The following is a 25,469-nucleotide window of genomic DNA, read 5'->3' as shown; positions in this document are numbered from 1 at the left end:
TATATGTTAATCAATCATCATCATCAAGAACAACAACAGTAACAACAGTAATCTGGTATTAAAATACACACATTAATGTAACTCTGAAGAGGAGCTGCGTGCTTTCACTTTCATTTACTAATATTTTTGTCATAAATGTACCTTTTACTTACTAAATAAAAAGACAAAGGAGTTACTTTTTTTTCCAGTGTTATTAAATTGTTTTACGTAGGTAAATAACGTGCTACCTCCTACGACTGTAAAACATCTATCGATAGCAGATGGATGTCTTTTATTATGAAAAGCGAACAAATTTTGACCGGAAGCGTGAACGTTGTTTGTGTCTATTATGTTCACCGGCTTCACAACAACAGCCAGACTCACTCGGGGAATTTACGCTGGCTGTCCTGGGAAGTTTTCTGCAACTCATTTTCAACTTACACCGTTAACTGAGAGATGGGGACAGCGGTGTACACTCGTGTTGTCAAGTAAAAAGAGACGCGGTGGGATTTAAACGGTAAGAGTCCGAATAATCCTTCTAGCGAAATCTAGCTAACGTTTGGTTAATATCACACAGATCACAACTTCCTCCTCTTCGAGGCTGACGAGCAGCTAGCAGTTTTTAGCTTTGTTAGCTTGTAGACTCTCTTCGTTAAACTCTGGGTCAGCACAAAGCCTCTTGCTGGCGGCAGGTAAAGTTTTATGACCGTTAATGTTGCTCCGATATTGTCGATTTAACTGTCCGGTGAGTTAGCAAACACTTTAGCTCAGCTGGCCAGCAACTCTATAGGCGATTAAAGTTGTGTGCTAGCTTCTCTGCTAGCCAAATCTTGTTTTCGTTAGCTAGCAGGCTAACGGTGATTAGCCAGGTGTAAAATGTAAACAGAATTTGGTAATTTCTCTACTGAGCGCCAGATGACACATACGGTGCCTTTTTCGTTTTCTTGTGAGCTATTTAAATGTTGCCACTACTTGTAAAACAGGGCATTTGTGCGTGGATTGTGTTTTTTTTTTTATGCCAAATCGTTCTCATTTTGTTACTTTGTACTCACGAGTTAGGGTTTTAAAAGACGTGGTTACCCATCTGAAAAAAGCGAACTCACTTGCTGTATAGAAAAGGTCTACACAGCTAAAAACTCGTGTAACCTTACTCTACCTTTATGTTGCATCCATAACTTAAGAGCCATGTTCACACATTAGTGTGACGTTGGAGCACAGGATGGTTAGTTTCGTTTTCACGGGGAATTTTGATAAGTTATGGCTCATGACATTGAATAAACATCATCAAGGCATTAAGATGAAAGGAAAAACGAAAGGAAAATGAAAAATATAGACCGAAAGGTGTGGACTGAAAATTAAACTTATCATATTCTCATGAGTTACTCATTAACTGCTAATTTTAAGTTATACAAACCAAAAATCAAAATATATAAAAAAACAAAAATGAAAAAGAATTAACAACAGAAAGACAAAAAGTGAAATTACTACAAAATTTCAAAAAAAAAAAAACATTTCATACAGAATAATAATCCTACCCCAGTTTTATATTTGTTCACCACTTTAGTTTTAAACAATTTTTTAAATATTCAAAGTGCATTACATAGTCTCTTGTCACAATGAGCTGGTGTTTTTGACAGATACACATCTATTCTTATGTTTGTCCTTTTTTAAAATCACAGCTATTCCCCGAAATTTGTAGTTTCTCTCTCTAATTTAAAACAGACTTTAAATACAGTTAGGAAATAAAATGTGTTTTTACTTTGTAAATTATCTGTGCAGTTTTAAAATTAACAGATGACAAATCTTTGTAGAACAGATGGCAGAATATGGATTTTCATTAGGATTTAACATGCTATATACACTGACATAAATGCAGTCAATGTATAGGTCATTTAGTGCCCTGTTTTAAACATGAATCGATTTTTCTTTACAGCAAGTGTTTTTCATGTAAAGTTGAAGTCCAGCTTGTGTCTGAGTTTAACATGCTTTTTTACAATGTTTTCTTTTCTGCTGTCTCTTTTTATAGTATCATCAATGTTTTACTGAATAGATAACATATCTATTACTGGGAACAGCCCTGCCTCATTCAATGTGTGACTTTTATAGCATACCTGTGAAATTAATCCAAGCCATCCACACTAGAAGATTTCTGGTAGTGAACCATTTTGCTTTGCTTCCTCGAATGGCCCGTTACTGTTTAACTTCCATTATAGTCTCAAACTTGCTTAAATTAACTGCCTGAAGTAGTTTATGCTCCTAAGTTTGGTAACATTTTGGGATCCATGTGTTTGTTGAAAGGACATTACTTCAAACTCAACTCATGCCATGATTCAGTAACTTGTCAGTGACATTTCTCATCACCAATTTAACTGACTCATTTGAGTTTTAATGAAAGGCAGTATATTTTCAGACAGTCTTTTGTTCTTAGCTTTATGCAAAAGTAACATGTAAGGTTATTTTATTGCAAATTCAAAAGGATTTTTCATTTTACATAACAGACACCTTTGCTGTGTCACTTCTTGACACAAGGGATTAAACCATCACCAACACACCCTAATTTGCAAAACAAACAAAAAAAAAATCTTAACTAGGGCAAAAATTCTTCGGTTTGAACTAGTTTCAGGTTATCTGACCTAAATTTGTTGCTCAATTGTACAGGGGACAACATTATAAGACCTCATGTTGAAAAAATGTAAAAAAAAAAAAAAAAAAAAAAATTATAAGAATAGTATTTTAGATATGCTATTTGACAGTCTGTTTTTTATTCTTTCCAGAAAAAAACAATATTTGAATGGGTGAAATTCATATTTATACTTGTGCAGATGAAAGAGCCCCCTGTGTGTATACCAGTAAATATGCTGTTTTAGCCCCTGTTTTTCAAAGTTCCTTGTATACAGCCAACCGAAACATTTTATTTTAAGCCGTATTTGTGTAATCCAGTGATCATCACCCTTCAGTCATTGGTGTGAATGTGACACTGACTGACAGCCAGGCAGCAGCTTGTGACAGAGACACACACAAGACCCATGGGCTGTAAATGGAAAGCAAACATTTGCTATTTTGCAATAATGCGTCCTATCTGCAGACACGGTCTTGACTTTTCCTTTGGATTGATGAATGAGCCAACAAACGTTTGCGCACCAGGGACAGATGCTCCCTGACTATTTTGACTGTCTTTCCTAGTTTCATTTGTGTGTTTTGGTACCAAAAGAAGGCCAAAAAGAAGAAGCACGATCGCAGTTTGTGGTTATCTTGATATTCCTCTTAATCTACGGGGAATTACAAAGAATTAACAGCCATGTGGATACTTATGAGATTAACTTGAAGGTGAAGTCTTCTAATGGAGATTGTAATTGAAGTATCGAGAGAGAGTCTATATTTATACAGGTAAATGTAAACAGCTTGGCTTTGTGTTCAAGTCTTTAAGTTTAGCACTTTAAGTTTTCTTGCTAAATATGTTCAAAGGAGCCAAGTCAGTACATCAGTGGCTTGGATTTAACACTGAGCCCCAGCACTGCTGGTTAATTGTGAGAAGCTGTTGGTCTGCAATGTAGCACAAATGGACCAGGGCTGTCCTCATCACACCACCCATCTGCTTCCTCCCCCTGCTGTTTTGGGGGAAAAGACTTAAGCAGAAAAGGGAGACAGTGAAAAGACTGTCATGCTGTGTGATCAGATGATGTGTGATGTAGAGGATTCATAGAGTGGATTCACCCCAGAACACCCGTATACGGCACTACGTATAGCTCGGGTATTGCATTCTTCCTTTAGTTTCTGCAGTTCACCTCTGCAGGAGGGTGGGTTTACAGCAGGCAGTTTTTTCTTGATTGGGTTGCTGTTTTGTTTGCCTCATGCACAAAGTATGGCAGCAAGGGCACATGCTTACCATTGCAGGAACACCACTCAGTCTTGCTTCCAATTTTTCCCAGCAGTATCTCGCAATATTGCAGCAAAAAAATTCCCATTTGCCTCCTAGACCACCACTATAAAAGAGATATCTATAAAACTTTTGACAGGACACCTTGAACTGCAAACAAGGTCATTTATGACTCTTTCCGTTATAAATTCATTGATCCATGCAGGTGTTAGATTTGTAGAACTTTATTTGAGCCAAGGGAAATTATTTAAAAACCAATGATGTCTATAAGGTTTGTTAATTTGCAACTTTTTGGCTAAAAGATGGTGACATGAAGCAACACAGCAGAGGACTTGTCACTGCTAGTTCTCTGATGTTGGTTTGGTGTGTCCGAGAAATACTTTGCCATACACCAGCATGGTAACAACAAACTTCCTGAACATCCCAGATAATATCCCAGATAAATGACTATGTGAAAGGAATTGTTTAAACATGATTTGATAATATAATGTATACTGAAAATCCTGACCAAGATTTTACAAACAAATCGTGTGTACATTACTGCTTCTTTACAGAACAGCAAGAAACTCTTTACTCAAGCTGTGATTTAAATGAATGGGCAATAACATTTAGTTTTTATAGAATACACCCATGATGTGCCTCTTCTCCTTTGTTGTCCCTGTCAGACCCCCCACTGAGTGGCATAGATGTCCCTCTATGCAAGAGGCAAATGGTATCTCTCCTTCTGTTGCCGAGGCAAACACAAACCGTCTTTATTAGCTGTCTCCATGGTGCCGAATGGATAATTGGAAAAATAATACAACCTCATGTTTAACTTGCTTTTTGGCGTGATAGACTTTTTTTATACTTTAGAGAATTTCATTACCTAATCAGTGCAGTCTATGCTGCATCCTCAGTTTTACTACCTCATCATAGTGGACATAGATAGATACAGTGGAAAAGTACCTCGCTCCGTTAGCTGTATGTCAGACTGTTTTGTAAATAGTGCTGAAAACAGTCACAGAGACATTGGCTCCACTGCCTCGTCTTCCCACTCTCTGTTAAGCGTCAGACATTATTATTATACTTTGGCTGGCAGATAATAGGCTCAATAGAGATTCATTAAGTTACAGGGTTATTTTGATTTCGAGCAGACAGAAAGTTGGCCCACACCTGATAATTGCTGGCCAGTCTTTCAATAACTTTTTTTCCCCAGTGTGAATTTGCTTCAGAGGGATTTGGGTGTACACAGTAGCAACGGTTAAATAAAGCCGAAATATTTCCTGTCAATGTGGTACATAAACAAGTTATGTAAAAAGTAGCTTTTCTATAGAGTTTGTGATTCAGTCTTCGAGCTGTTCCCGTGGCTGAAGCTGTAATAACTGAATGTATTGTCATGATCAGGAAGTCTGTTCTCTGGCTGGAATGTCACCGGAAATGAGCGTACGTGATGAACACTCTTCAGCTGAAGAGTTGGAGACTTTTGCTTCCAGTACTGGAAGCTGATCGTTGTATGTTGGATTTCTTTGAAGGTAGGCATCTACAAAAAATGACAAAATTCCTGGAAGCTTACATCATTTATCCCCAAATTTAGACATCGGCATTGTTAAACACAGCAGGGATTCTGTATTAATACACTACTGATTACCATAAACCCATCTGATCTTGATAACACACCATTTTTCAACGTTATAAACCAAGACTTAAAATCAGGGGTATTGTGTTGATAGTGTGTCAGATGATGTGCAACTCTTGAAATTGCAGGATTGTCAGAAATGTGATAAAGTGGAGCTCCAGCTTTTGTCAAAATCAGGAGAGGTGGATTACAAAAGACCAAAACTCCAGTCGGTATGGATGTAATCCAAAGAGACAAAAATTCTTTTAATTTATTCTTGTTTCCCATTTTTACAAGCTCCACGGTGAAAGCAGGTTATGCAAGTTAAATTCCTGCCTAGTAGATTCAACAGGATGAACAAGTGAACAGTTGCAATTATTCTGGAAAGTACATTGTACACTGAAATGACATCCCGTATCATGTTGATCTCATTGGTATGTAATATTTTTGAAAGCACTGAATGGTTCAAGGAAACATTTTAATGTCAGCACAAGGTTATATATTTGTTATGAAATTATTCCAGAAAAGGAATCGCATCTGCAGTGGGGACATGTTTACTGTTGCCTTGTTTCATTTTCTCCCCTGTTTACTTTGGAAATAGAAGAAGCGTTGTGGAACATTATTCATGTGAATATTCAGGAAAGTATGTTTCTTTGGGAAAGGGCTTTGCTCTGTTAAAAGCTTATTCATAGTGTAAAAATACAAAACCTATTTGTGAGGCAGGATTTGACGTGATGGTGTGGACTCTCAGGCTTGTAACATAAAACGCTCCATTGCAGTTTGGTTATGCACCTAATTGTCTCTTTGCAAAATTACAGGCATTAGAAACCTGGATTTATTTTGTTTATTGCCTCTCAAGAGCCAACATGTTATTGCTTCGTGGTCTGGAGGGCCATACTTGTTAAAACCATTACCACTGCAGCCCTAAGTGTCACTATTTCTTCCCCATCCATTTTGACATGTAAATTATAGCGTGACTCCCAAAAAAACGTCAGCAACCTTGCGCCGACCTGTTTCTTCAGTAGAAACCCGCAGATTTAGTCATACTACAATGGCAATCATGATCAGCTGATGCAAAGTCTGTGATTTCTTTTGAGAGTGGACAGAAGGTTGAAACCATTTATTCTGCCGCAGTAGGCTTCCTGCCCCGGGGTCGTCTCAGGAACTAGGACACCATCCCAGTGTGTGAGCCGCGGTTGCATGTGATTGCCCTCGAGCCACAGAACGTGAATACATGCATGTGCGTGCACAAGCCCAAATGCATACACACACTGACCACAGTCACATGGAAAGTCCCACTCACTCTTGCTACAGTGCAGAGGCAGGCTTTTCCAGTTTAATTACGCCTTGGGAGTGTAATTTCACATTCACTTGCGGGTAGCTTGAAATTGCTCCTCTGTCTTGTTAAAATTTCCTCTTGCTCACATGACTTGGCTAGTTGACCCAATACCTCATCAAGCTTTGTAATGATGTGGAATTATAGTGTTAGGACATCACTTTAGCCAGTACCAGATAGCCTTCCAGTGGAAGTTATTAAGTTAAAGGGGACCTTTAACTTAATAAAGCTCCCCTTTAACTTACGTGGGACCTTTTAGTTAAAGGTATGCTTTACTGTGTTTTGTGGCTTTATATATAATGTTATGAAGAATATTTATATTAAACTTCATCAAAGTTTCAGATAATTGGGCAAACATTTGTAGAAAGTGGCATTATTCGCTGTTACAGACATTTCTTGACTGCTACATGTTAACGTCAGGAAAACATGTAATCTTTGTTGCCATTAAAATTCTCCCCTCATGTCATATCCCTGCTGGAATATGTCTAGTTGTGTTTAGAAGTTCTTATTTGTGATTTTTCATGGTGAAAGTGCAGCTATACAGTCATTCTCTGGCTGCAATGAGGGCCACGTTACCTCCTGTACCAGCGAGACCCTTACACAGTGAGAAACCATAGGAGACTGGGCTTTTTAATGAGGGAGAGTTAAAGAGACAGGAGCTAAAATTTAGCATCTAAGACAGAGGTTAAATACAGGTGTTCCTGCAGAGACAATGATGATGAAAGTTAAGTGTTTTTTTTGTAACATTAACATAGGTACGCATGTTCTGGTAGAAACATAGAATACAAGTATTAACATGAAAATGAGCATAACAGGTCCTCTTTAAGCTATCTGATCAGTAGACTAATCATTAGAGAAGCATTGATTTGGTCCAAGACGCAGTTACAGTACTTGAGAATGACTGAAAAATTTCCTTCTAAAAAGTTTTAAGTAGTTGCTATTAAAAAAACATTCTACTTTACAGAATTAAGTATTACAAATCAGAAAGTTAACAAATGTTGCCGGATAATGTGAAGCTACTGTTGCAGCTACATTTACCGGCAGCAATATTGTGCCATGTCTCAAAATTCAGCACAGTCTGTCTGTGAGTCAGTGAAATCGTTGTGTCCTCATTTTCTGAGGGAGATCCACAAAGAGTCGTGACACACCTCAAGGAGCCAACGAACTCTCTGATGTGTCGTCTCACGTCACCTCGCATCAACTCATGTTGCCTTACCCACTGGTGTTTTGTGCTGCTTAAATTTCAGATGTCATACGCCGGTTTGGGGTTTTAAATGTCACCCTTAAACTTTCAGAACAAGCAATTAAAACACATTATTCTTTCCAACTTGGCTGCAGTGCTAATGACTTAATTACATGTAATTATGGTTTAGACTTTTTTTCAAATCATATTTATCTTTGGTCACAAATGTTTAACTTCAGTTAAAGTCCACCTCATGTTTATTTTATTTTTTTATTTTTTCCAGCAGATTCTTTTTTGAATCACAACCAAATTGCAATTGTATGGCCTTCACTGCCACTAGATCTTTAATGTCGGTTTAGTGTGTCTGGGCTTTAAGATGTCATTTATGAGCTTTTGCCACCTGTCATTCAAACTGTACTTAAGTTTTCCTTGTTATGAATCAAAAAATGGACCTACTACTTGAAGTATTGTTTCCAAGTCCTAACAGCCCTTTTCTCACTTTTTATATCACAGAAATCCCGTGGTATTCTGAATGTGACCTTAAATAAGGTTAAAAAAACTAGATTTTTAATCTGCTCATATTTTACAGAGCTTTCATGCTCATTGTATCACAATCACGGTGTGCGGAGTAGATTGAATGTAAACACTTCAACAACGTGCTGGTGTCTACTGGATTTGATTGCTAGTTAGCATCTATCAGTTCTGAAAAAGTTATGACAATTTGCAATTTAATATAAATTCTCAAATCAAGATGAGACATCAAACAGTTCCAAGAAATCCTTATTGGCCAAACGTCAGGTACACTGGTTAAGAGATCAGAGAGAGGATTTATAATGTTCAGAGAAAAGTCTTTAAATAAACATGCATAACGAAACAAACGCCATCTTTCAAGTACCCAAAACCCACCAGTGTCCTCTGTGTACTTCTGCAGTACAGTTAGGTCCATAAATGTAGCAGGTCAATGACTAATGATTAATTGGTTGACCTGTGTCAGTAACCTGTTCTCTGCTGAACTGGTTCCAATTCGGCCTTTTTCAGACACGGATTTTTGTTGCATAAATGTTGCAAAATTCATATTGGTTATGGAGCTTATCTTTGGGCTCGAGGGGTTGATTGTTTTCCCTTTTTCTAGTGTGCATACCTATTTGTTGTTAGTGAGATAACTGCTCATTTGCTTAAGAAGGTAAGGCTCACTCGTCTTAAGTCTCATCTGTGGTATGTTGTGTATCCCACTACCAGCAAACTGTAGGAGCTGTTATGTTGCAGAGGTGATCAGGGAGGTGCGACAGCGGACGTATTTGGACCTTCTGTCTCATGTGGTTAAGAGCCAGTTGAGATGGATTGAAGTTTACCTCTTAAATGCACACAGGTCCATTACAAGTGCTACTTGTAATGAGATTCTGCTTTCCACCTCTTATTTTTCTAAGGCTGCACTGAAGAGTTAAAAGCTTCAAAGCATCATTCATAATGTTGACGTTTGAATTCTAAGGGCATTTTTCATATTAGGTACGATGGATTCATACTGGCCTGAGTACAATTGCCCCCACTCTCCACTCCTCCACCACTCCACTTTCACATTAGTGACATTGTTCCGCACCAGAGTACATTTGTGTCATTATGTACGTGACATTTTTGTCATGCTACAGTGTAGAAAAGGCCCCCGTACACAGACACTGCTGCTCCAGGGGGTCATCATCAGCGGGGACCAGTGGAGCAGGGAGGTAAAATTCTGCTTCTGGCCAAAGGAGGAGATGCTGATGTCCGGCACGGAGCACTTCGCCTCCCGTTGCAGCTCAGACTGCAGATGAATGGTGGCTGCAGTGGGTTGCGCCAGCATCTGGTATAGAAGCTTTAGAAATAAACTAAGACTGTCTCATAATTAGTTAAAAACTCCTTGTAGTCGTGTTAAATAGCAGTCCACTTTCATGTTTAGATAGAATCGGTGTTCATACCTGATTCGTACCGCATCGCAGTACATGAACTACACTCCAGAGCACCTTTAGCAGTTTGATACCTTAGCTTTTGTCTGAGTTGTTTAGCAGAGATCGACTGTTTAGGAGCTATGAGTTTGATTTACACTACACAGTACAGGTTAGACATTGGGCGCATATCCCAAAACACTTTCTTAATGTTGGTGTGTTTTGGTTTCATGTACACCTAGCGACGTGCATCTCAGTGTTAGCTGTCAATGCAGAATTATTCAAGTAAGTTTTGAATTGATAGGGAGAGTCTAAACGTGCACTCTAGGCACATGCTGATTGAATCTGGCCTCAGGCTGAGTAGCTAAAAAGGTAGTATTTTAAAACTCCTCTAACGCTTAAGTAGCCATAGTAAAACTTAACTGCCGCCTGCGTGTCATCACGAGGGAAGAAAAAACGCAGCCAGTCAGGCGAAGGTTTGTAGGTTATGGGAGTGAGTGTTGGTGCTTTGCAGGATTGCTGTCCCAGTTGAGATTTGCAGCAGGCTTGTTAATTAGTCACCTTTTGGCTCCCACTGGAATTTTCCTGAAATTAGTCCCTAATGACAAACACACACAAACACAGTTCAGAGCATACAGATGGGAAGGGACATCATTTGAAAGATGAATCTGCAGCTACAGTTTTGAGGACAGGACCAGTCAAAGCAAACTCTCACACTATCACACTGCCCCTAAAACTTCCCTATTTGTCAGATTGTCAGTGCAACTCAGAGCCAATTCTGAAAAGCATGATTTTGATCTCTTGCTCAAATTCCTGTGGCTTAAATCAAGTGAGAAATTAACCATAAGATGTATACAATCTCTTAACTAGGACATAAAATGTCCTGGTTAACAGATTGAATGTTTGTCAGGGTAGCGGTAACAGTGTGCTGAAATGAAATAACAAACCCACATGGTAAATTGTTTTGTGTGTCTCAGTCAGACAGTAAACTCCAAGGAGAAGCAAGTATTTTTAAAATGCATCTCATAGCCCTCAGCTGCAGCACCTTTTGCTGATGTCAGTCGTTTTGTCTGTAGTGCTGCGTTTTATGTGTTTCCAAATTACAAAAGAGACGTATTTAAGGTCATAAATAAAACATACATTTTATTAACTTAAGCTGAGAACACAAGAGTCAAATATATAATGTGTTATTTTACCACACAAAGGATTTTAAGTCATCAGACATCTGGATTTTTAGTTGTCAGAGAAACAAGCGGAGCAGACATTAGTGGCCTCTTGGCTCCAGCTCTGCTGTGCTGAACAGCATTAGAAAAACACATTTTTTAACATGAAACTGCTCTATTCAGTGTTTCTAATGGTTTACATCACCGGGTCCAGTTGTTTTGGAGAGGAAAAGGCCTCTGTGGATAATTCGGCTCCAGGTAAAACCCTCCTGAACACTGAGGAGAAGGTGACTGCAATGACAGCATCGCTTTGTCTTCTGTTATTGTTTTTATTGAGACCCCTCGCAGCAGAATCTTAAGGTTATTGTTGTTTAATGCCAAATTATAACTTGATTTGGCCATGGTAATTGTTTTTAAAGTGGACTGTTCTGCAAAAAACAGGTCACCTTAAATATCTGCAGGCTTTATGTAGCAGAGTTTAAGGCTTTAGCCCTCAAATCTCTTATTTCCCAACTGAGTCTCTGACTAGCTAAAGCTGTCATTTTTCCAGCATTTTTTTTTCATCTGGAATGTGGGTGTTGTTGCTGCTAAATACTGAGACCTTAGCGCTCATTGTGCTCCTGCCATTAGTCGGCCTCTTTAGGAATCCGTCCGAGGCGGAGATGTTTATCCAAAACATGTGAATTAATTAGCAGGGTCATCTGTCATTTCCATGAAAGCCCGTGTAGCACCACACCCACAAACTGTGTTGATTTATTTCAGCTTCTCATTGCTTTGAAACGATTACTACTGTAACTACTTATACTTGTTTGGCTCTGTTGAGCATCACCTTCAAACATCCTTCACATCCACTACAAGACCACTCGAACACTGCTTTCAGAGACGATGAGTTATTTGTTCACATTGTGCAAAATAAGAGCATGTGGAAGCACTTGAGTCAAGGTGTGGCTGCTCTGGAGGCACACTGACACAGCTGTGGCCACATCTGAGATCTATGATGGGAAAAAGAAATGCAGGATTTTTGTCTTGTTTTGCCTACACATGACTAACACACACTCTCCAGGGAAAGTCTGCAGACAATTTATGTAAGCGGTCTCACATACACAAACACACAGAAGATGTGCCTGAAAAAATGCCTCAAGCCTGCCAGAAAACTGTTAATTATAAAAGGGATGGTCTCTCTTTAACACACGAGCCAGAGAAACACTTCAGTGATAGCGTGTTGTCTTAAATTTTGTCAGATTGCACTGTTGTATCTCCAGTTGATTGGTTGTTCTCCATCTTGAATCATCCAAATGTTTATGTTTTTGCCGCAGAACATTAAAAGTTAATGCATTCAGCCTTGGCTCAGTACCTGATTTGTTGTTTTTTTTCTGTCTCTGTCAGGTTGGTGCTCAACATCTGAACATCTACATCTCATCTCTGTGCTTCAAACTAAGGACAGAGCCCACCACAGACTTACAGACCTCCTGTACCAGCATCCAGCCACTATGTCCTAGCTAACCGCGGCTCAGCCCCCTCCCCTGACCATCCTTTCCCTCTCTCCATCCTCCTCCCTCTCCCAGTCCTTCATCTCTTCACCTGATGTGGTGATTTCTGGTCGTACCCCAGCAGCGCTCCTTCTGGCGTGATGAGCAGCCTGCACCAGCAGCATCATGGCAGCACAGGCTCAGAGCGAGATCTTCACTCTGCCGCCTCCTCTGTCAGCCTCCCTTCAGTTAGAAAGCCCCCCAAAAAGCGGCGTCTGTCCCTCCACTCACTCTTCGGTCGTCGACGGCGGCCTGACCGCGACCCCAAGCGCAAATCCAGGCCTCTGCAAAGTGCAGTTGGAGTGGACGGCATTGTCAGCACAGAAAGCGTCCAGTCGGAAACTGTGCACGATAAAACGTCTGCTCACTCTGCACCCGGTGTAGCGTCAACTTCATCAGTGTCAGGGTCATCAGAGCTGCTGGAGTGCCCTCTGTGCCTACTGCGCCATGCACGTGAGCGCTTCCCAGACATCATGACCTGTCACCACCGCTCCTGCGCAGACTGCCTGCGACAGTATCTGCGCATCGAGATCTCAGAGTCTCGTGTCAACATCTGCTGCCCCGAGTGCTCGGAGCGCTTCAATCCCCATGACATCCAGATGATCCTGGGGGACCGAGCTCTCATGGAGAAGTACGAAGAGTTCATGCTTAGGAGGTGGCTGGTGGCGGAACCTGACTGCCGCTGGTGCCCGGCCCCCGACTGTGGGTAAGAACGACAGCTGCGGGATTATAAAGACAACTCAGTGAAAAACACCTTTTAACAAACTGCTCTTTAAGTTAGAGAGAGTGACATGATGGTTTTCCATTTTTTTTAGTCTTTTAGACAAATGACGGACAGGTGTAACTAAAGCATAGGAACAAGTTTGAGCTATGTTTTTTAATATCAATTATATCCTCTTAACATTTATGGCAACAAGACCAGTTATAGCCATAAAAAATATTTCCACACAGACTACAATTTTTATTTTAATATCTCTATTTCGGTTACCTGAGATGTGCCTGTTGTGTTGTACTTCTGATGGAACAAATACACAAGTCCCAAAATAACATGCCGAGCAGGTACATTAAAGAAACTTCAAGGCTGTAATCGGGCCATTTGTAGTTCACCCCAGGCTCTGCATTGATGCCTGGGTTATAAATAACTGGCAGCAGCAATAGACCTGTTTATTCTGTCAGCCTAATGAGTCAGCTAAAAAAGACGCAAGCAGTAAGTGATATGACGCCTATTGTTATCATACCGTACCTGACATTTTTCTTACCACATGATGGTCAAATGCTGAAGAGGGACTTAGATACATGCATCTCTAAATAGAGGAGCGTATAATTAAACAGTAAAAAGCAACTCAGACCCGTTATGAATAATACTAAAACTATATATGAGTAACAGTTAGTCATGCTATAGTGTTGCAAAACTTAATATTAAGTTGTTAAAGTCACATATAATATGAGTAAAGCTTGTAGTGCCTGGTAAAAATAATAATCATCCTGCCCTCATATGTTATTTACTGTAAAGGACTTATACAGTTCACAAACTGTTTTGCAGTAACACTGAGTAAACCCATAAATTCTGTTAAAATGAGACTGCAGAACCAGACAGAAAAATCAATGAATAACTTTTAAAAAAGTCAAAACAAAGTTTAGATGACCAAATCCAAAGTCATATTTTTTTTTAGAAAAAGCCATAAATATATGCCAGAAAAATCAGATGACAAAGTATACAGAGCAGCAGAGTCCTTGACAGATAGAAAATGTGGTTAATGCGAGGGACTTTAATTCCAGAGATCTGGGTTGAAATCCCAAATGCTACCTTTCCAGTTTTTAGGATTTATAAAGCAGCTGAATGCACACTGTTTACATGAACTGTAGCAGATTATATTAATAAGCACGTTTGTGTTAGCTTCATATTTCGACATCACGAGGACACCCAGGAAGGACATGTAGCTGAAGGCCAAAATATAACAAGATTACATAATCTTGAAATTCTTCTTCTTATTATTATTATTATTTATTCTCATAATCTTCATTGTGGTCCTAATACTGCATTGTAAATCTGAGTATTTAGGAATGTAAATTATGATCTTGAGGTCAGATGAGGTTCTGTAAACCCAAGTCCTCTCCCTCAGCCACAGCTTAAAAAAGATGTTATTGAAACTCTGGCGATTCTGCGAGGGAGAGATTGTTGTTCTGGTTTCCTCTTTCACGAGGAGGTGACAGTGTAGGTGAGGGTCAGGTCAGGGTCTTGTATCTTTGGAGCCGATCGGGATTCAGCAGTTTGCTCACAGGGGCCCGAGCTTAGGCTGACATTATACTCTGCGTGCTCACCAGGTCACCTCGCTTTACCTGTTGTTTACTGCACCTGTAGGCCTTGACAACCACCTTGCGCACGGCATAATGAAAACTGCTCATCTGTATTTGCAGCAGCTTGTTTTTTTTTTAATGATGCAGATGCTGGCTGTAGCGATTAACAGAAAACTATTCATGAATAGGTTCTCATAGAGATTTGAAGCAGTTACTAACCATGAGTTTGGTTTTGAGTGATTGCTGAGTTCAGTAATCTCTCTCTCTCTCTCTCTCTCTCTCTAACACTGCTGACCCTGTATGTTGGAATAATGGCTCTTTCATGAGCTTGTTTCAGCTCTTCTTGCTCTCATCATCTAATCAGTTTGTCTCTGACTCACTGTCACACTCTCCACCCAATGTTGTCGCTCTTAATTGTTGTGTAATTGCTCTCGCAAGTTGCTGGGCTGTGTGTGTCAAGCTCCGCAGTTAGATTTGTCAAACATAAGAATCCTCTGAACAAATGTTTGACATTAAGAGATAAATAATAATAATATTTTTTTGCTGGGTAGATTCTTGAATTTACAGTGGTGTCCTGCATAGTTCAGTGTACATGCACATACCAAAAGGTCCATTTGGAAGTTCTCCCATCCAGTTTACGACTTACACACCATATGCCATCAGTTTGCCTCACTGAGGTGTCAGTGGAGACTGTCTGGAAATTGTCTAGACTGAATGCTCTGTAGGTATACGGTGCCCACACACATTACAGCTAATGCTGGACTGCAAACTGTGTCAGTTTTTGATGAAACATTGATAAAAGCCCTTTTGACGTCCACTTTCTCCACAGTTTTGGTCACTGTTGAGTCTGTTATCAGCTGATATTCACTTCATTCATTCAAGTCTGTCATTAAATACTTATCCCACTTTTAAAAAAGCACTTTATAAATTATGGGCTGTGTTTATTATCAGCCAACAGCCATGGTCTGTCTCAGGTGATGCTACGTTTTTTTCTCATGTAGCTGTAGGACTGTAGCCGACTCAGAATTATGTCAGTCGAATCAGATTTGGCTGTTTATTACATATACTTTGTTCCCTTTTTTCCATATAGAGTTTGAAAGCCACTGAATTCATTAATCTAAAAATAAGGCCTTAACTGGTATGAAAATGTCACAAAAGAACAAGCTTTTTTTTCATACCAATGGATACTTTTATTATGACATGAATGTGTGTTTTCCACGTTCCTCTCTAGGATGTTTTAAAATATTTTCAACATTTGAAGAAGATAATGTGACTTTTAAATAGATCAAAAAGGTAATGTTTGATGTCACAATGAACATTTAGGCAAAATTATCAGTGGTGTCATATTTTTTCTCAATTTCATTTAGAGTGGCATAAAAAAAGTCTTAAATATAACTTGAACTAAGCCCTGACCTGAGTTTGGCTCTGTAGCTGCCTGTATCTGGGGAGAGCAGCATAAAAGTGAGGGGTGTTCACTCTGCAGCTAAATTTTGGGACCGAAACATCCCCTGGAGTACACTGCACACTGACTTACCAAAAAAAGAAAAAAAGCCTGCTCATTTTGAAGAGTTCTCTAACTGATCATTTGAGTCTTTGACTTTCAGAGAGCAGTCCTAATTAGCTGAATAAGCAGCTCTGTCTTGCTGCAAGTTTTGCTTTACTGCATTTTATTAATTATTTACTAAAATACATTTCTAAATAAAGATATTAGGCTGTATGCTTACAGTATTTAAGTTAATCTGCAAAAAAAATCATACAAGCTGCAGACGCTTACGTCGATCATTTACACTGGCCCTTCCTGCTTAATTTGCTCACAGTGATATCCAGTATAGTCCAGTTAATATATCTAACATTGCGTTTGTTTTTATTTATCTTCTGTTCCGATGTTCCCATGATGACCCTGCTACGGCTGCAGCAGTCTCAGGGTTTAACTGTGGTTGTCATACGTGTACTAACCTTATTTATAGACCTGCTGCTCTGCTCTCCTTTCTACAGTTTCTAAGGTGTTCTGTTTAATAGAGTAATTATAAATGTTTCATCTTATCCATTATAGCTGCAACAAGTAGTCAGTCGACAAAAAAATAATCATTAGTGATTGTATGCAATGCAATCACTTAAGTATGCATAATTTCTGCTTCTTTCTTATTTATATAGTTTTAAACTGAATGTGTTTGGGATTTGAAGACTTTGATGGACATTTTTGACTATTATCTTGTTAAACCAAACCATAAATTGATTAATCTTGAAAAAAAAAATGGTCAAAGAAATTGACAGTTACAGCAATCGTTATTTGCAGCTCTAGTATTATACTCAGAGGGACACAGGTAGGCTTATGAGTCAGCAAGCGAGGGGAAACAATTGCTGCACTTCATTTTTATTATTTTCACAGATGATAAAGACATTTATTTACGGCAGTAATTGTGTTGCAACATTTTCTATAGTGTCCGTTTGTCAAGTGGTATTAGATTCACATGTTCATAACAAAACGTGGACTTTGCCTCAGTCATGCCATGTACATTTTAATAATAGCTCTCACTGTTGATTAATAAGGAATATTATGGAAATATGCATTCATGCAGAACTGATTGTGCCAGCTCTGATTATTGTAACAGCTCATTGGTAAAATCATCATGGAAAGTCAGCTCATTTCCTGTGTTTATGGAACAAATGCTTCTCAGGGTGTTGGGTTCCTGATGATGAAAGTAGAAGTGGTGTATAATTTGTAAGTTTATTGAATTTTTGTATTTAAACATACTAGCAATGGCTGACTCCACTTATATTCCTGCCCCCAATACATCTACACTTGTTATTTTAGCCCTGCTGACCCCTAGTGTTGGGCTGAACTACTACACGCTTTCCCACCTGCTAATAACAACCATTCGATTTTTTTTCCTCACTCAGTTACGCGGTCATTGCGTTCGGCTGTGCCAGCTGCCCAAAGATCACCTGTGGGCGTGAGGGCTGTGGGACAGAGTTCTGCTACCACTGCAAACAGCTGTGGCATCCCAACCAGACATGTGACACCGCACGGCAACAAAGGGCCCAAACCTTTCGGTTGAGAAGTTTCAGGTCCTCCTCCCTGAGCTACAGCCAAGAGAGCGGAGCTGCAGGTAACAAATGAACACATGCACACAAAACCTACATACATTGCAGCACATTCAGCACGCTCATTACCTTTTGCAGCCACAAAACACAAGCCACAGAAAGGCTGTGTGCTAAATGCTTCTCTTGCTTTCCCTCAATCAACATAAACCAGGTGATGACATCAAGCCATGTCCTCGTTGTGCGGCCTACATCATCAAGATGAATGATGGAAGCTGTAATCATATGACCTGCGCTGTCTGCGGCTGCGAGTTTTGCTGGCTCTGCATGAAGGAGATCTCTGACCTGCACTATTTAAGGTGAGACAAACCTACAGAAGGAAAGAAATTGCACTCAGTAGATTTGTGTTTTCTATCAGTGTTTCATGGGGTTTTTAAAGGGTTTTTTTGGCATTTTGCTTTTTATTTGAGGAACAGGAAACATGATGAGAGAGAGGATTTTAATTGTGCATTGAATTTCTGTTTGTTTGAGTGTGAAAGTTCATTCTTGACTTATGTCTAAATAATATTACGACAAAATATTCTTATCTCATGGTCCAGTTACTAGATGTTTCCTTTTTTTAAAGTGTCTCTTAAAAGTATATACTATGGCAGAACTGTCAGATACTGTTAGTAAGCATAATATTCAAACTTGGCTCCTCCTTCCTGCACTGTCTGCACATATAATGGAAGGTAATATTGTAGGAATGTAACTTTTGTTGTAATTGAAAGGCCAATACATTAGCAAGCTAAGTGCAAGCACCTACCTGTCCAACTGAAAACCTACTTGTCCTCTGCGTCACTCCTCAGTCCCAATCTTTCCGACCACAGCAAATTAAGAAGAAAATAAAAAATAAAATACAGGAAGAGTCACAGCAGATAAATACACCACAACACACTTTTAGTGGGTTATAAGTGATGATTGAGAGGGATTACTTCTGTATGAGTCATTACATTATTTTATGAAACTCCTGCATAATATACTTTGTTTTTTTTTCTCTACCCAGTTCAGGTTCAGTCAACAATTTAGCAGCTTACAGCTCATTAACTGTTGTGATGGGAGGACCTTTTTCAGCAATGCAACCAAAAAAAGACCTATATCTGACATTGTATTTATTGTTTTGATGCATATTTAGTCGTTGATTCTTTCCTCTGTGTACTGATAGTCTGGAAATAGAACTTAAGTTTAATGATTTTATTTATATAATAAGTTTTTTCAGAAGCACAGACCATTGTTTCAGCTGTTTTTATTATTTTTGCATGATCACTTTAACCTATGTTTCAACCCTAACTTTAGCAATTATGGTTAACATGATACATACTTAAAAAAAAATCTTCTCTCTGTTTGCCCTAACAACCATTTTCCTCTCTCTCCCTCCAATCGTCTCAGTCCGTCAGGCTGCACCTTCTGGGGGAAGAAGCCCTGGAGCAGAAAGAAGAAGATCCTCTGGCAGCTCGGCACGTTGGTGGGCGCGCCCGTGGGCATCGCCCTCATAGCTGGCATCGCCATCCCTGCAATGATCATTGGCATCCCAGTCTATGTGGGCAGAAAGGTGAGAGTCAGACAGCTGAGGAGTGATACTGAACAATAGCCAACAGTTTATTCAGATAATAGAACTGTGTCGTGACATTTAACACATGTATATAATCTAAATACATAACACTGAATGTACCTTTAAGCATGCATTAAAAAAATCTAGTTTGTTAAATATGTGGCCAATGTGGTCAATAATGTGATTCAATTTAAAAGTAATTAATAATGATTTTCCTTCTCAGATCCATAATCGCTACGAAGGCAAGGACATCTCTAAACACAAGAGGAACTTGGTGATAGCTGGTGGCGTGACGCTGTCTGTTATCGTGTCACCTGTGGTTGCAGCTGTCACTGTTGGTAAGAATGAAGTCTTTTTCTCTCCTTCACCATCTGTTCTTCGACAACTTTTCAATTATTTTAAAGGTTTTACTTTAATGATTGGAGTTTGTAAAATTGTCCCAAAAACATTCTTCACATGCAGTTCTTGTCTTTGCTTTGCAGTGTCTGAAAAGGTGAATGTCGTAGATTTACCACTGAACCCTGCTAAAACTTCCACTCTTAATGTGTGTTTTTTCTTTGTGTTGTTTAGGCATCGGTGTCCCCATCATGCTGGCTTACGTTTACGGAGTTGTCCCAATCTCACTGTGCCGGAGTGGCGGCTGCGGGGTGTCTGCCGGCAATGGCAAAGGAGTGCGGATCGAGTTTGATGACGAAAATGACAACATAGGAAGCGGGGCAGCAGCCACAGGTGAGCATCTCTGACAAAAGAAGTGCTGCTGATTTTCTTCACGTTCCCAAAAATATGCAGAATATACAATAAGAGGCGAAATGACAACGTCAACTTTAGCTTTAACTTAACTTTATCTTTGTCACATGTTTCATACATGTGAAACTAAGATGTTGTATTTTATAACAAATTTCAGGATATAAAATTTCACATAATTTTGTGCTTATTCTTGTAATATTTAGAAGCACTTGTCAACAGGTAACATGCTTGTTAGTTATGCACCTGTTTGAAGCGCATCTCATATTCCAGTTGAGAGATGGATCCGACACACAAAGTCAGCAGTCAGAGGATTAGACCGTAAAAACTATTATTATTTTCATTCTGCTTTTATTTATTTATGTATTTTTTCATTCAGAACCAAATCCAGAAATAAAATTTAGACAAAATACCATCTGCAAATCACCTTTTTTGGCGGTCGTCTGCCAGGTACCCTCGAGTACCGGCAGACCCGATGCAGGACCCTGCTGTAGACTGATTTATACATCATTGTTATCGGCATAATAATCTTGATTAACATCTCACAGTGCACGTGAATAGATGGAAAAATACCAGCAGCTTTTACACAACCAGAACACAAAAGAAGGGGTGAAGGCAGCTGTTTTGTTGCAGAAGTATATCTACACCTGTCAGTGCCTTTGTGTGTATATGTGGATTATTCATAGCTTTGAATCATCAAAACAGTTGATAGGAGGTGTGTGATGGTGTGAAATGACTGGCGCAGTGTCAGGGGTTTTTCCTGTCAACGTGTGTTTGTCAGTGACAAACTGACGGCTGTGTGCAGTCGAGGTCGCCTTTCTTTCCCAGGAGGTGTTTAGGGAGACAGATTGTATTTCTCACAGCTTCTGTCAACACTACGAATGATGATTATGAATCTGAATGACAGCAGGGACTTTGACCTTTCCAGGAACATGAGGTGCGAGACATGATGACACTTATTCACACCTACAAATTTATCAGTCTGTTGTTCCAGGATGAATTTAAAGGCGATAAAAGTCTGAAGTCATTGATTAAACTTGAGAAGAATTAACTTTGCGCCCTGACCTCAGTGATGTTGTTCAGGGTCGTCTGCCCCAGTTCTTCACTATGGCTCAGTCTGTATTTCCTTGCTCTTCATTTTCTTCTCAAAATTAACAAAATCACACCCCCTCTTCCTCTCAGACACGACCTCGGTGGCTGAGACTCGGCTCAACAACCCCAGCCTTGGTGATGGAGCGAGTGTCGGCGGCCTGACGGGCCTCAGCCTGAGTGTCAGCGGGAGCCACATGGAGCGTTGCGGCATGAGCTCCACTCAGCGAGACAACATGAGCGACAACGCCAGCACCACGGCCCTCGCTGGGACCAGCATCACAGGCAGCCTGTCTGGCAGCTGCTACAACAGGTAATAGACCTGGACGATCTCTGCAAATATTCATTGACAAAATTATCCACTTTGTTTTTCAACATGCAGTGACTCATCAAGGCTTGGACAATTTCCTAATTTCCTGGTTATTTCCAGGATGGAGGTGCAGGCAGATGTCCAGAAGGAGCGCTGCAGTCTGAGCGGGGAGTCGGCCACCGTCAGTCTCGGGACAATCAGTGACAACGCGAGCACAAAAGCCATGGCAGGATCCATCCTCAGTGCCTACATGCCTCTGGAAAGGTCAGCAGCCAGAGCATACTCCTCCTGCTGCATCACCATGTTTGTGACCTATTTAAAAAGATTTGTTTTAGTACCTTTTATCAGACGCCCTGTGGTAAAACAGTTTGAAAAAAGTCACTGTGTGTTTATTAGTATTCACTGCATGTAGTAGAAATTGATACAAGAAGTAGGGCTGTTGCAGTGAAGGAACTTATCTGGTGATTAAGAGTGGCTCAACACCCTGATATGCAGTATTACTGCCATTTCTTCTAGTAACTTACTAACATTTATCCTGGTTTTAATACTTTTAAAATGACCAGTCTGGTTGCTTTGATACAGAGAACCTGCTCTGGATGAAGGGCAGGCTGAAGCACATAGAGAGAGAGAGGACAGACTCACTGGTCTGTGTGGGTTCAATATTAATTTCTTGTCCGTTATTGTTGTTGTTGTTTAGCAATGTGACGGTTGGTCTTATATAAAACCAAGCTTAAGTCTCATTGAGATTAAAAATCTCTTTTTTGAGACCTACCTGGCCAAGAGGGCAGCATAAACATTGTTGTAATAATAAACACAAACAATACAAAACCAGCACATTACTGAGTAATATCCAGTTAAAATGCAATTAAAAACAAAACAAAACAGAAACATCATTTGAACAGCAGTCACACTTCACTGACTAAGAGTGCTTTTTTCACTGTCCTTTAAAATGGACTCAAAATCTCCTATAATTAATCAGCTCTGTCAATTTCAGGTCCCTCTGATAATTATTCTAAGAGGGGACACCATATTTAAAATATTTTTATGTCCTTACTCTGGGGACCAACATTTGTGAGCGTGGGCCTTTTTTCTTTTTCTTTTTTATCACATGTATATACACAGATAAGAAGAAACCAACCCAGGGAGAGATTTATATATAAAAAACAACCAATGCAAAAGTCTGTGTTTTGTGCTATTTGTCCTGCTTGTCTTCCACTGTGATTGGACAACTTTCCACTCTTAGTGACCAAAAAAAAAAAAAAGGTAGCATTCAGTGTAGACAAGACACTCAGTGCCTCGCCACACTGCTGACATTTGCAGCGCAGTGTAAATACGTGGCAGTCCCATACAGAAAAGGAAAAACATGAACAAGGCAGTTATGGCAGTTGCTTGCCACCCCCCTCAGTCTCTTTGTCAATTTCACAGTTGTGACAGCCCTAACTGACAAACAGTTGATGCTTAATAATTATGCAAGTGAATATATTGGTTAATTTTTAGTGATCTTATTTTGCAGAGACAACAGTCTGGAGGTTCAGGCAGACGTGGAGTCCAAACAGGAGAAGGTGAGGCACGGCAGCGCCAGCAGCAGCCTGGATGAAGCCAGCTGTAGTAGCAGCACTGCTGGACTCAAAGGTGCTACTGGAGGTACGTGCACGTGTGCCTCCACCTGCTGCTGCGTGCAGCACGACAACCACTGCTGCCCGTCGTCCCCCTGGTCAAAGGAACCCTCCACTTCAGGGGGCAAGAAGAGCAAAGGAAAGCTTTGGAAAAGAGCAAGCAGCAGCAGCAGCAGCAAAGGAGACACAAAGATAAACGAGACACGAGCAGATATGGATCCTCAGCTCCTGGAACAGCGCAGCACCAACTCCTCTGAGTTTGATTCTCCATCTCTGAGCGGCAGCCTGCCCTCAGTGGCCGATTCGCACTGTAGCCACTTCTCATCAGAGCTCAGCTGCTCGGACCCTGAAACCTCAAGACCAGCTCATCAGCTCTGCTCCGCCCCCACAGACCATCACCATCCCGCCACCACCTTCAACGACGTCACCATCACGCCCATGCCCGAGGTGGAGAACGACCGCCTGGAGCGTTACCCACCTCAGAGTAGCCATGCAGCCTTCACCCACCACCGCCTGCTGTCGTCATCTCCACCTGCTTCGCCAAAAGAGGGAAGCAGCGGGACGTTTCTGTACATCAGTGAGGAGAGTGGAGGCGCCGACACAGAGCCAGAGAAGGACAGGAAAATAAAGGAGAGTGTCAAAAACACTGCCGCACAGCCTGTTAGCCCAAAAAGGAACCGCTGTATACAAACGGATATCTGACAGAACTGTTCTTTGGGCGTTAGCAGTGTCACACTGCTAGCTCAGTTAGCCTTATCACCTAATTTCACTCTTAAGTGGAGCGTCCCCCAAGTTTATAACTTTTAAATTTAAATCTAATTATTTTCATCTGCTGTAGAGGCAGGAATATTGTGTGAATGTCAGTTTATACAGAGAGGATCGAGGTCTAAGTTGGAGAGAGATCGGTGAATAAAGTAACCAGTAAAGTCAAAGCAGATCAGTGGGTTCTGTTGTTCAGCGACAGAATAAGAAAGACACGTTGAAGCGTCGACTGCAGCAGCAAGTCCTTTAGCAGGTGGAGTTGAATGTACATGGGCAGGTTGTAAAGTAGGTCATCGGGCAGATCTGCAGAGTCTAAACCTAGTCTAAACTGAATGATGCTCTGAATCCAAGCTTGAGGCAGATCTTACCGTTTTTCTTGATGCTTGCAAAAAGCAGACATGATGACGCTGGATAGGAGCAGGTAAAACGTCTGATAGTCTTTCTGTAGCAAGTCGAGCTGCTATTTAAAGCCTGAACCTATCCTCCCTCGTGACATCCAGTTTGCATGAATCAGGGATCATCACTGTGGTCCACCGCTGTGCCACCACTTTGTTCTTCGAACACCATTAGAAGCGCCACCGCTAAAGGATTGTTGAACCTGAGAGGGACCAGTCCGTGCAGTAGCAGATTTAATTTTTCCATAATCGTCTTTACAAAAAAATATATTATTGTTGCTTATGTTTAAAATGTGACTCCTGTTTTGTTTTGTTTTTCTGTGCTTTGTCTTTACTTATTTTTATTTTCCATTTTAGGAAAGTTGGTTTAATATCGAAGCCCCGTGTTGGGTCCAAACTTTTCAGTATGATCGGGTGGGGAATTGGGTTGACGAGTCAAAACGTAGCCCTTTTTTTAAAAATAATATTGTGGTTTTAAAGGTTCAGTGTGTAGGATTTAGTGGTATTTTCTGTCAGAAATTGTATATAATATTCTTGATTATGTTTTTATTAGTGTATATTCACTTGAAAAAGAGAATCATTGTGTTTTTGTTACCTTAGAATGAGCCGTTTATATCTACGTAGGGAGAGATTCCATGCAATGTTGCACCACAATGTTTCTACAGTAGCCCGAACAGACAAACCAAACATTTGCTCCCAGATGGGGTCAATTGCATTTTTTGTGTTGGCCACTATAGTTCGCAGCCCCTCTGTGATGGGCCAAACAGCATTAGAAAAAAAAAGATTTTTAAAGTAAAAACTCTTTATTCAGTTTTTTTCACAAGTTTAAATCACCTGGTCCCTTTATTTTTGAGACGAAGAGACCTCTGCGGATAATTTGGCTCCTGAATAATGAACACTGAAGGAATTCTTACGGGGAGTTCACGTTTGGCGCACAGAAATTTCATCTGGTTGTAATATCACTGCTAGATGCCACTAGATCCTACACACTGCTCCTTTAAAACATTAGTCTGCACTGGTAAAATAATAGTGTTCATGTGGT

The 25,469-nt window shown here is 40.2% G+C and overlaps 1 protein-coding gene across 2 annotated transcripts; it reads left to right on the top strand.

Moving 5' to 3' along the window:
- Positions 1-351: 351 nt before the first annotated feature.
- Positions 352-24,947, top strand: LOC121957494 (E3 ubiquitin-protein ligase RNF19A-like). Of its 2 annotated transcripts, none has more exons than XM_042506087.1 (10): positions 352-496; positions 12,438-13,286; positions 17,780-17,988; positions 18,135-18,279; positions 19,349-19,511; positions 19,735-19,849; positions 20,082-20,240; positions 21,438-21,657; positions 21,775-21,918; positions 23,168-24,947. In XM_042506087.1, exons 2-10 carry the CDS (start codon positions 12,682-12,684, stop codon positions 23,970-23,972), a joined length of 2,565 nt encoding a protein of 854 aa, XP_042362021.1. In that variant the 5' UTR covers positions 352-496; positions 12,438-12,681; the 3' UTR covers positions 23,973-24,947. The 2 variants fall into 2 exon arrangements, with proteins under 2 accessions (XP_042362021.1, XP_042362022.1); XM_042506088.1 differs by lacking the exon at positions 352-496 and adding an exon at positions 5,268-5,367.
- The last annotated feature ends 522 nt before the right edge of the window (positions 24,948-25,469 follow it).

Source organism: Plectropomus leopardus, chromosome 18 (assembly GCF_008729295.1).
Source record: "Plectropomus leopardus isolate mb chromosome 18, YSFRI_Pleo_2.0, whole genome shotgun sequence".
Classification (NCBI taxonomy): domain Eukaryota; kingdom Metazoa; phylum Chordata; class Actinopteri; order Perciformes; family Serranidae; genus Plectropomus; species Plectropomus leopardus.
The sequence above is the reverse complement of the archived record's forward strand: the minus strand, read 5'-3'. Positions and strand labels throughout refer to the sequence as shown.